This window comes from Osmerus mordax, chromosome 23 (assembly GCF_038355195.1).
Source record: "Osmerus mordax isolate fOsmMor3 chromosome 23, fOsmMor3.pri, whole genome shotgun sequence".
Taxonomy (NCBI): domain Eukaryota; kingdom Metazoa; phylum Chordata; class Actinopteri; order Osmeriformes; family Osmeridae; genus Osmerus; species Osmerus mordax.
The window spans coordinates 3,574,761-3,587,388 of NC_090072.1; the positions used below are offsets into that span (position 1 = coordinate 3,574,761).

General features: G+C 50.8%; 1 protein-coding gene across 1 annotated transcript; it reads left to right on the forward strand.

The window, feature by feature from the left end:
- Positions 1–886: 886 nt before the first annotated feature.
- chrnb1l (cholinergic receptor, nicotinic, beta 1 (muscle) like) lies at positions 887–11,290 on the forward strand. Its single transcript, XM_067261247.1, has 11 exons — positions 887–956; positions 2,752–2,885; positions 3,263–3,307; positions 4,041–4,150; positions 4,367–4,475; positions 4,603–4,750; positions 4,950–5,135; positions 5,363–5,586; positions 5,922–6,103; positions 10,075–10,213; positions 10,781–11,290. The coding sequence occupies exons 1-11, from the start codon at positions 887–889 to the stop codon at positions 10,919–10,921; spliced, it is 1,488 nt and encodes a 495-aa protein (XP_067117348.1). The 3' UTR covers positions 10,922–11,290.
- Positions 11,291–12,628: the final 1,338 nt, after the last annotated feature.

Here is a 12,628-nt window from a genome sequence, read left to right on the forward strand (position 1 = left end):
GAGAGAGAGAGAGAGAGGGAGGGAGGGAGAGAGAGAGAGAGGGAGAGAGATGCAGAGTGCGTGGGGGAGGAGGTGAAAAAGAGGGGTAAGAGGCAAGGGAAAGAAGTAGAGAGAAGGGGAGGAGAAAGAAAGAGTGAGGGAAGGAAAAAAAGAAGGAGAGAGGTTCAGGACTAGAGAGAGGGAGCAACAGGCAAACACCAATTAGACAGACAGATGTACAGACAGTGATTCGTGTGAAGCTCATGAGGGGGTGTAAGAGCAGCCTGCACGCTATAATACGTGTGGGACCTCACCCTTCCTCCCACCCCCCGTCATCGCTCCCTAAGGGGTCGTGGGTTCTTGATCATCTAACACACACACACACACACACACAAAAATCCCTATTGTCATACCACCCCTCCTCCCCCCTCTCCCCCACCCCCAGACCTCAGCCCGGTCTGGGGGTGGCGAGCACCAACAGGTGCCTGCCTGGGACACTTTGCGGTCCCTAAAGCATTCCTGTCCCCCGTCACTCCCAGCGGACGCAGCCAATCGGGCCGGCTCGTCACTCGGTGGGTGACGCGCACCAGGAGAAAAATTGGGTCTGAACGCACGACCCCCCGAACCCTGTCTGAAACGATCGGCATAGCTACACCCTGCTGCATGCCTCGGACGCTTGCCTCACTGACTCCTAACTGGAAGTGTGTGTGTGTTTACAGGGAAGAGAGAGTGTGTGTGTGTGTGTGTGTGTGAGGGTTTGGTGGAGATTGGAGTTTGGATTGACCGGGGAGGTTGAGGGAGACCAGGTTTGCTGCGCACGGGATTGTGGGTACCGGGTGCGGTGGATGTTCAGGGCGTCTGGAAGCGGGCAAGGGGAAGAGGCAGCGGACTGAGGAGGAGGAGGATGATGAAGATTGGAGGAAGGATGGATAGTCTCCTCGTGCTTGTGTTGGGCTGCCTCTTTCTCACACTCACTGGTAAGGCAAGTGTGTGTGTGTTTGTGCTATATGTGAGTTCATGTTGGTTGCTCATGTGGGAGATACACACAAACACAGTAGCTGTTCCCTGCGGAGGTTGGCTTTAAGTTGCCATTCCACTGTGAAAGTCACGTACACACAATATTCATACATTCCACTCTGTACATTTTGACAATATTCCGATATACTTTACTTTAAACGATATTTTACACTTAGTTCTCGGGAACCCCAGTTGCTGTTGTGTATCAAATGGCTGACCAAAAGTGACAGAGGAACAAAGTGGTTGGTGTTGTCATTGGCATTGACCTTGTGACCCAGTGGAGGGTAGAACACATGGATCCCCTCATGCCAGCATGTGACCTCTGGCTAACTTCTTCTTCTGGGTCCCTCAGTTGGACTGGTATTGTCTTTATGTGCCCCCCCTTTGTCCGGGTGTTTCAGTCCCTGTGTCAGGGTGTTTCTGTGTCCGGGTGTTTCAGTCCCTGTGTCAGGGTGTTTCTGTGTCCGGGTGTTTCAGTCCCTGTGTCAGGGTGTTTCTGTGTCCGGGTGTTTCAGTCCCTGTGTCAGGGTGTTTCTGTGTCCGGGTGTTTCAGTCCCTGTGTCAGGGTGTTTCTGTGTCCGGGTGTTTCTGTGTCCGGGTGTTTCTGTGTCCGGGTGTTTCAGTCCCTGTGTCAGGGTGTTTCTGTGTCCGGGTGTTTCAGTCCCTGTGTCAGGGTGTTTCTGTGTCCGGGTGTTTCAGTCCCTGTGTCAGGGTGTTTCTGTAATGAAGGGATGAAGAGATAAAGGGAGGTGGACAGAGGAAAAAAGAAATAGACTGCAACTACTTGAAAAGTAGTCAAGCTAAGAAAACCAGCCACAGAAAAGTGCCCCACTCAGACTGTAATGACAAAAGACACTCTTTCCGGATACGAAGAGTCTATCATCACATGATTGGGTGGTAATCAGACTCTATTTTGATCCCAGGTTGTGCTGGTATGCCAGCCATGTCTTTGATCCAGACCCATGCAGTGTGGATTACAAGTGCTCTGTCACCTTTGCTGCCCATTGTACACCACCTGCCATCCGCCTGGTCTCTTCTTTCACCCCCCAGGCTTTTTCCTTATCTTTCGCGCTTGCTTTTTTTGCTCGTCTTTGACCATTTCTCCCAGTACGTTTCATGTTTATCTTCAACTGTTCTCACTCTCATTCTTGTCTCGTTCCTCCTTTGCCAATATCTCCTCCTGCTCCCTCTTTCCCCCCCACAACTGTTTACCCTCGCACCTTTTCCCTACATCTGCCCTTCCCTCCCACCCCCCAACCCCCCTTCCCTCCTTCCCTGGCCTCCTGGCCTCCTCCCTGCCTCCCCTTCCCTGGCCTCCTGGCCTCCTCCCTGCCTCCTCCCTGCCTCCCCTTCCCTGGCCTCCTGGCCTCCTCCCTGCCTCCTCCCTGCCTCCCCTTCCCTGGCCTCCTGGCCTCCTCCCTGCCTCCTCCGTGCCTCCTCCCTGCCTCCCCTTCGCTGGCCTCCTCCCTGCCTCCTCCCTGCCTCCCCTTCCCTGGCCTCCTGGCCTCCTTCCTGCCTCCTCCCTGCCTCCCCTTCCCTGGCCTCCTGGCCTCCTCCCTGCCTCCTCCCTGCCTCCCCTTCCCTGGCCTCCTGGCCTCCTCCCTGCCTCCTCCGTGCCTCCTCCCTGCCTCCCCTTCGCTGGCCTCCTCCCTGCCTCCTCCCTGCCTCCCCTTCCCTGGCCTCCTGGCCTCCTTCCTGCCTCCTCCCTGCCTCCCCTTCCCTGGCCTCCTGGCCTCCTCCCTGCCTCCCCTCCAGCTGCGTCAGAGAGCGAGCGGAAGCTCCACCAGAAGCTGTTTGAGAACTACAACCTGAAGGTGCGCCCGGCCCGGTCCTGGGAGGAGAAGGTCATGGTGAGAGTGGGGATGACCCTCTCCCAGCTCGTCAGCCTGGTACGACACACACACCAAAGCTCGACAGAACCCACAGGGTGTTCCATAAAGGCTGCAGCGACACAGCCATGGGGCTAATGTTTCGGAATCGCCTTGCCAGCCGCTCATTCGTTCAGCAGCCATTCAGGCAGCCTGCCATCCAGTCATTTAGGCAGCCAGACATCCAGTCATTCAGTCGGGCAGGCAGGCAGGCGGCCAGCCAGCCAGCCAGTCAGGCCCAGGCAGGCGGGCGGCAGTGACAGGCAGTGTTTTCGATGGTGTGGAGCCTCCAATCATGCAGAGCCTATTAGCCTTCATTGGGCAGGATTGAGTGTAGTGGGCTGCCTCGCCCAACCAGATTCAACGGCACGCTAACGTCTGTGTCTCTTCGCCTGCAGAACGAGAAGAATGAAGAGATGACAACCAACGTGTTCATGAATCTGGTGAGAGCAAACCCCATTCATCTTCATCACCCTCGCTTCTCCTCTTCCCTACCTGGCAGGCCGGCCTCCCCGCAACCCCACCCCATTTCACTTCCCAAATGGGCTTGTCACTTTTCATAACTGAAAATTATTTTGTTCTTTATCTGGCTCCTACTCTCTCTCCTCTTGCTCTCTCTCTCTTGCTCTCTCTCTCTCTCACTCTCTCTCTCTTGCTCTCTCACTCTCTCTTTGCTTCTTTCTCTGTCTCTTTCTTTATTATTTCGAAGCCTCCCTCCACTGCTCTCTTCTTCTCTCATCCTAATTAGAATTCTGAAGGGCCCGAGTATGTGTGACAGAGTAGTGTGTGTGTGTGTGTGTGTGTGTGTGTGTGTGTGTGTGTGTGTGCGTGTGCATGTGCGTGTGTGCGTGTGACTGTTTGACAGCACAGTGTGTATCGGCAGGGTGTAAATGACTTATCAAAGACAGGCAAAACAGCTTTATAAATGACAGCATTATACGACAGCACAGAGCTAATGATTTCGCCTCCTGTCAGTTCCTATGCTGCCCAGCCAATCCCCTCTTTTTTCACATTATATCCTTCTCTATTGTCCTCTCTCCCTCTACCTGTCCAAAACAGTCTTTTTTTTTTCTTCTTACAGTAATGTAATTACCTCATTTATGCCTCTCTTTTGATGAGGGATTCATCTCTCTGTTTACGATATTCTGTCTCTTTTGATTTCCTGCCGCTCTCCAGGCATGGACAGACTACAGGTTGTCATGGGACCCTAAGAACTACGATAACATCGACGTTCTCAGGATCCCACCCAACAAGGTGTGGCGTCCAGACATCTACCTCATCAACAAGTGAGCTTCGTGTTCCTGCCACTTCCTCTTACCGTCACGTGACATTATGACATCATCACTTCATCTGGTTTACATTGCCCAGAAAGTTAATAGACTTTAATGACAGTGTTGCTTGCTAATAAAGTTCATAATATCACATTGATGTTTCTCTTTTACATACTGGATATCAGGCTTTCTAATTGGTTGTCCTTCATGTGTGTCTTGTCGTGCGTCCAGTAACGATGGCCAGTTTGACGTGGCCCTGTATGTCAATGTTCTGGTGTACAGTGACGGAACCATCAACTGGCTTCCCCCAGCCATCTACCGTAGTAGCTGCTCTATCGAGGTATCATTTCCGGTGATGTCCCAAAGTGGTGCAAAGTTCCATTTAAAGAAATATTCTCTTTAATATTGAGAACAAGCTACTGTTGTTGGACATTTCGACTCCAGCAGTAACGCCTCCTCTCCTGTAGGTGGCGTATTTTCCTTTTGACTGGCAGAACTGCACCATGGTGTTCCGCTCTTACACCTACGACGCCTCAGAGGTGGACCTGCAGTACTTCCTGGATGACAACGGCAAAGAAATCCAAGAGATCGTTATCGACGAAAACGCCTTCACTGGTCAGTCACTGATCTTTCTAATCCTTTGGGACCTTTCCTCTTCCAATTCCTCACTTCCTCTGGCCTCCTTTATCTTATCTGATTGGTCTATCACTTCCCATAATTATTCTGCCCTCTCTCTCACCCTCTCTTTTTCCCTTACTCTCCATCCTTCCTTCCCTCCCTCCTCCCCCCCCCCCCCCTCCCCCCCCTCTGATAGAGAATGGTGAGTGGGCCATCTGCCACAAGCCCAGCCGGAAGAACGTGCGGGAGGACCTGTACGAGGACATCACCTTCTACCTGATCATCGAGAGGAAGCCTCTCTTCTACATCGTCAACATCATCGTGCCCTGCATCCTCACCATGGTGCTGGCCATCTTCGTCTTCTACCTGCCACCTGGAGCAGGTGAGAGCCGCCTGATGTGTCCATGGACATGGGAGAGATTCTGGGGGAACGTGGCCGTTTTTGGAGGGAAATCTGTTTGCGATGGTAAAGAGGGGATGTCAGGAAATTGGTGTCTTTGGATTTTACTTACACCTCTACTGAACCACACCCAAATAATTGTACACAGCAGATCCAGACCCTCGATATCCTCTCACCTGTTGCCCCAAATCCCCTTCTCTTTGCCCCAGGTGAGAAGATGACCCTCTCCATCTCTGTCCTCATCGCCCTCACTGTCTTCATGCTGCTGCTGGCAGACAAGGTCCCCGAGACCTCCCTGGCCATCCCCATCATCGTCAACTACGTCATGTTCACCATGATCCTGGTCACCTGCTCCGTCATCCTCAGCGTGGTGGTCCTCAACCTGCACCACCGCTCCTCCAGCACCCACATCATGCCCCACTGGGTCCGCAAGGTGAGGTAGCTGCCTGTGGGGCGGCGGTAGAGAGACAGACGGACACTGTAGATAGACAGGGAACAGTTTGAGTGGGGCTCTATAGTGTGTGAGTTAGGAATGTGCCCGGCTACTTAAGACAATGTTTGTAATGCTAACTTGTCCTGAGAGGACTTTCCCAACTCTTAGTTTGTTGCCATATATACTTGTTTATCAGTTAATTCTATATCAGTTATCCCACCTTAACCCCAGCAGGTGATGAGGTTATCTGAAAAGACTACAAGCCAACAGCTAAATGCAAACCATTTATCCATACACGTAGCTGTTTGAAGCTAACCACCAGCTCTCATCCTCAGATCTTTATCCACTTCCTGCCGAAGTACCTGGGCATGCAGCGGCCGGAGACGGAGGAACGTCCGGTGGAGGAGGAGGAGCCTAGCAACGACACACCGCTGCAGAGTATTGGCGGCCGCAGGCTGGCCGGGGAGTACCTCTTCAGGAAGATCAACCCTGAGCTGGTCCTACCCTGGAGAGGCAGGTAACTCACAGGCAGAGAGGCCAGCGGAGGCAGGCGCATCTATGGGGAAAGGTAGTGTAACACAGCCGGGATTCGAACCGCTGACTGTCGGCACTGGAACCCAAAACTCAAGAGAGTAGGACTCAAGTTTCATCTGTTTTATCGATGATAGTCACCATGTGTATTCAACATTTTTCCACCATGTTGTTGGTTTCTGTGTTATCGGTTTGGTCTAATGGGTCAATGTGGTTCTGTTTTAATTAGTCCTAGAACTTTGGAAAACACTATAACTATTCCTGAGTCAGGGGTGATTATACTGCCGCCCATTCTGGCTAGCAGTCCTAAGATTGAGGCTGTGCAGATATTTGCTGATATCGATGTTCTTCTGGCACGGCTATTTCTTTGAATGTAAATTACACCCAGCCAGAGAATGAATCTTCCTCAAAGTCCACAGTCTGGGCCAAAATCTAAACACATTCTGTCTAGAGCCAAACTAGCTATTACTGTTAGGTACACAATGTTCTGGGCTTGGCATGAGGATAGGACCTGCCCACACTAGAACATTGAAGCTGTTTTAAAGTACGAGTTTATGTTCGAAAATCCATAAGAAATGACTCGCTGGAAGGGGGGAATAAACCTGCCACGAACAAGAACCAAGTGTACTATTCCACGACCACTTTTGTTTGTTTGTGTGTGAACATTGATGCTGATATCACCCTATGTGCTAACACTAACTAGCACTGCTCTGCCTGTGAAACCTGTGCCCATGAAGCCCACTGTCGAGCTCCAACATTAGGGTGCGTCCACAGAAGCTACCAAGCTACCTCTATCGCCTCTGCTCTGCCTCACTCAGCAGTGATATACGTCTGACACTTTCACAGGGTGGGCAGAGTAATCCGCCACAGCCATCCCCAGCCTTGCCACCCCGTGTGGGGCTCGTAAACAAGCCGGCGGCCCCAATGCTGGCTCTGCGCTGGGCATCATGCAAGGCCAAGGGCACCAGCTCCGTCAGTCCCAGCTAAGCCGGCCGGCCCGGGCCACAGTCGCCACGGCCTAAGCCTCTGTTTAGTTTGGGCATTAGGGGGTAATCCCGGAGAGAAGGAGGGAGGGGTGAGGACGGGCCCGGATGAATGGCGAGGAGGTGTGGAGTGATGGGGAATTGGGGCTTTAGTGGTTCTGGTGAGGAGGTCCGGGTGGTGGAAGTGGGGGCCGTGGGGGAGGGAGGGGGGGTTGGATGGTGACTGGAAATAATATCAGTGATTGAGGGGAGTGAGAGAGAGATTGAGACAGAGGCTCCTCTGTCGACTGTCCACACCACTTGCTAGATGTCTCTCTCTCTCTGTCTCTCTCTCTGTCTCTCTCTCTGTCTCTCTCTCTCTGTCTCTCTGTCTCTCTCTCGCTCTTCCTGTCAGGAAGCTAGTTAGAAGCCAGGTACTTCACACCGAATTTACAAGTACCATTGAATGTCTTTGCGTGTGTGTGTGTGTGTGTGCGCGCGTGTGTGTACGTGTCATAGAGACAGGCTCCATCTGTCAGTGGTAATGAATAGAAGCCCTGGAATGTTTCTGGCACACAGCAGACAGATCTGGGCATAGCTGAGCTCTGAGCTGTGGACACACGCACTCACACACAAGCCCCTCTCTCTCTTTCTCTCCGTCTCTCTTTCCCCGTCTCGCTCTTTCGTCCTCTCTCTTCCTCTCTCCCTTATTCACACACAAACACACACCCCCCCCCCCCCCTTTTTTTCTGAGGCTCCTCCTGTTTCTCCTGTTCGAGTGGACATCCGCTGTCACAATGTCGCCCCGTGACCTTGGTGACATGTCGTGTTCCCCTCCTGCCGCCCTGCCTCTCGTGGTGCCACCCCATCAGGGGTTATGCCCACACCAAGGTGCCAGTCTGACAGGTGGGGCCTGGTGCCAGTCTGGGGAGTTTAGGAGGTGATAGTTGGTGAAGTCCGTTCACACATGCACACACAGAGCAGCATACCCACCCATACATGTCGGTACATACATACATACATCCAATAAGACACACATGAATGATTCTCACACACTCTCACACACACGCCTTTCAGCAGAGTTTGTGCGATGGGGTCAGGCACGAGGACAGGTGTGGTAAAGAACATGCAACCTGAAATCCCAATAGAGCAACATCCTCTACACAGCCTCACATTCAGGATAATGACTTTCACTGTTTCATAGATAGGTGAATACATTACTTTTTATCCCCCATGAACTAATCTACTGTACAGCAATCTTTCCCATACCTACTATAGATAGACTTTTACTGTACTGCATTGGTTTCCAGAGACTGTGCTGTAGTTGATATGAAGATAAACCGATGGACATTCTGACAGATAAATGGATATGGTTTGTAAATTGATTTGAAACAATGGGCAGATTGAAATATTTAGAAATAGACTAATGGCAAGATGGAGTGTTAGGACTAGAGTGTTTTGTGGAAAGATCTAATGGCATACATGAAGATAGATAGAGTTCTAGATTGTGTGATACTGAGAGACCGAGACACAGGCCAGCAGTCGAGGGGTGGACGTTCGGGTGCTGGGCGGGGCAGAGAGAGGGGCAGAGAGAGGGCCGAGAGAGGGGCAGAGAGAGGGCCGAGAGAGGGCTGAGAGAGGGGCAGAGAGAGGGCCGAGAGAGGGCCGAGAGAGGGGCAGAGAGAGGGCCGAGAGAGGGGCAGAGAGAGGTCCGAGAGAGGGCTGAGAGAGGGGCAGAGAGAGGGCCAGAGGCACAGGCAGGGTGCGTGACTGCTACACATTAACACCCTGTTTGTGGGGGGAAGCTGAGTTGGGAAGGTGGTTGTGTGTGTGTGTGCGGGGGGGGGGGGGTGCCATGGTCGTGTGTGGGGTCAACTCAGCTGGACTATATCTGGGAGATATATGGAGGCACCTGTGTCGTGGCCAGTGAGGATGTGTTGTGTTGTATGTGGGTGTGTGTGTGTCGTGGCCAGTGAGGATGTGTTGTGTTGTATGTGGGTGTGTGTGTGTCGTGGCCAGTGAGGATGTGTTGTGTTGTATGTGGGTGTGTGTGTGTCGTGGCCAGTGAGGATGTGTTGTGTTGTATGTGGGTGTGTGTGTGTCGTGGCCAGTGAGGATGTGTTGTGTTGTATGTGGGTGTGTGTGTGTCGTGGCCAGTGAGGATGTGTGGTGTGTGTGTTGGTTAGTGATTGTCAGGTTAGTGATGTGTCAGGTCACAGCAGAAAACTCCCATTTCCCCTCAATTATTGTCAGAGAAGACAATGAATATATTACCATGGATGTTCTCAGTACTGCACAAACAATTCCGTGAATAGGATTACAACAAGGGAATGCGTCATGGTTGACTATCACTATTTTAGTGTTCATGGTCAGGGGTATGTGTGTGTGTGTGTGTGTGGGGGGGGGGACGTGTCATTCACCATTGAGCAGAGGGGACACAAGGACACACACAACCCGATCTATCAAGACTCACGGGTCCACGCAGACAAGACTAATGAAGACCCTTTGACTTCCACAGGAGCTAAGCCTCTGGAGGGGAATATGACGGGGGGGGGGGGGGGGCTAGGAGAGGCGGGGTGAGGCAGGGCAGCTGCTGGGGCTGCTGTGTTGAGGAGGGCAGGTGGCAGGAGAGCAGCAGGGAACAGGGCCAGGGTACGTGGATGGTGCTGGGAGTCCTTGAAGAGGGACAGCCTCACGCCCAGGGGTGCTGTCAGTGGTGCGCTCGTGCGTTGGTGTGTGACGAGGGTTCCAGGAGGTGGTGTGTGCGTGGGTGGCCTCCCTTCGTTTAGCGCTGGAGCTTCTCGTTCTTTATATTCATTTATATTTCTGTCTCTCTCCTGTTTATCTCAACTCTTCATCTCTCTCGCTCTTCTACTCTGTCAATATCTCTCTCTCTCTTTCATTCTCCATATGTCTCACTCAATCATTCTCTCTCTCTCTCCCTCTCTCTCTCTCTCTCTCTCTCTCTTTCTCCCTCTGTCTCTCTCCCTCTCAGGAGTGACAGTACAGTGCAGTTACAGAAGTTCTTTGACAGTGACAACTACTGCCTGGTACTCCCCCCGGACCTCAAGTCAGCCATTGCTGCTGTCACATACATGGCTGAGCAACTCAGGAAGCAGGACACAGACGACTCAGTGAGCCCCCCACACACACACAGGCACACACACACATACACACAGGCACACACACACATACACACAGGCACACACACACACACACACAGGCACAAACACACATACACAGAGGCACACACACACACAGGCACACACACACACACACAGGCACACACACACACACACGGGCACACACACACAGGCACACACACACATACAGGGACACACACAGGCACACGCACACACACAGGGACACACACAGGCTCACGCACACACACAGGCACACACACACACACGGGCACACACACACGCACACATACACACTCACTATCATTAAAATACACTTTTTTTCACACACACACCCACACACACACAGAACTGCTTGGTTCAGCACACATGCGCACCCGTTCATCCAGATTGTTTTTCAGTCCATCTCCATTCTCCTGTCACAGAGCATAATGTTCCCGCATGCTCTGCTGGTGTCCATGTGTCACTGCATATTTACACTACTGTCTCAACACTGCTCTGTGTGTGCGTGTGCGTGTGTGTGTGTGTGTGTGTGTGTGTGTGTGTGTGTGTGTTTCCCAGATGACAGGAGACTGGCAGTACATAGCCTTAGTGCTGGACAGACTGTTTTTCTGGCTGTTTGTGATTATCACCACCCTGGGTACCCTGGCCATGTTCCTGGACGCCAGCTTCAACTACACCCCTGACCAACCCTTTCCCTGAGCACACGCACACACATATACACACACAGGTATACATACATGAGCTAAACATGTCAGTGTACACACACTCCAATAACCCTTTTACCATACACACACTGTCTGGTGCTTATAAGATCCCAAACTACATCTTAGAACTACACTACCCATTATTCCAGTGATGTTGCCTGCCACATCCACCCATGTATAATGCCGCCTATTCATTAGGAGGCCTAAAAATGATGGAGAAAGATCTTAGTATTACATTTACTACCTGTTCTCCGATTATTTCACAATAGTGATGGTACTGACTAGTATAGACATGTAGTTACAGATATTGTTTATAGTTAATATAACATAAATAATAATATTTATATATGGTATGAATGTCATACATTGGGATTGTGTGTTTGAAATCAAGGTTTGAAATACACTACAGTTTAAACATGACTTCTTTCGTCTTTAACCAGAGATTAGCTTTGAAATGTGCTACGAAGGTTATTAATTGTGCTTATTATGCTTTTCAACATTTCTACCATGTCATTAATGGGAAACGTAAAAGATAACACTTCGTCATCTATCCACCTATTATAATCGTGAGCAGGTGAGCAGAAAGGACCAGACAAATCGAATATTTCTTCTCCTGCGCATTTAAAGAACTCTCCTTTCTGCTCCATGAATGGTGACATCCATCACTGTGATAGGATGGCTCCCCTGCACTGAGAAGGGGTTTATCTGTGGACGGGATGAAGTGTCTGAAAGCACGATTAGCTTCCTCTGAGGAAGGCATATGTCTTCCCTTTCTCCACGATTAACCACGGCATCCCATAATCACCCTATGATAATCCGATAAATTATGTTGATTTATAACCTCCGGGAAGATTCCCGGAAGGGTAGGTTGGAGATTGAGGGAGTTTTCACCGGGGCGAGAAAGTACGAGGAAAAGGTTATTTCAACATCTGCAGTTGTTTACATCGGCAGAAGGGGGCAGTAGACTTCTGTGTATCTTTTGGATACTGGTTATGAGTTGATGATGACAGCCAAGGTTGCAACAGCACGGTGGATTGCACTTACTTAACCATCGTAAAAAAAAAAGGTTTCTAAGAAATTCCTGTTTTTACAATTCCAAAGATGTGGCCCCCTTGTGGTCCAATGTCAACAACACACTCAAAACGGTTACATAACCTTGCTACACTGAACGACCCCCATCTTCTCCCCAATTTGAACTCTGCTCTGTTCAATAATGTTCCTGCCTAGTAACCTAATTCTCCTGCCCCAATTCTACCAGCGTTGTGGTCCTTCATGAGAGCCTGAGAAAAACTGAGGGGCTCCACTCAGCCCCTGGACCTTAACCATCAAAACAAAAGCATGATGAGGGTCAATGCTCAAGTCTTATATAGTTATTTCCATGTTTGAATTCACCAGCATTTGGTTTTAGATTCTGCCTGGTACACTGTGTCAATAGATTAACCCTGGGCTCTCTATGCCAACAATGTATGTTGCCTGTTTTTAACTAGGGTAACTAATACACTGCCTTGGGGTCTTTTTTGTGAATTGCAGAGCTTAAAAACATGTTGACACTTCCAATAAGACTGTAGAGCAAGATGTCCTGAGGAGAGAGAACATTGCCGTTCTCTCTAATTACATCACAGGCCCACACGAGAGAGAGAGAGAAAAAATGACCCCTGAAGTTCAGGGCCGAGTCTTGGAGCTGCCCTGCTGCTCCCGGACA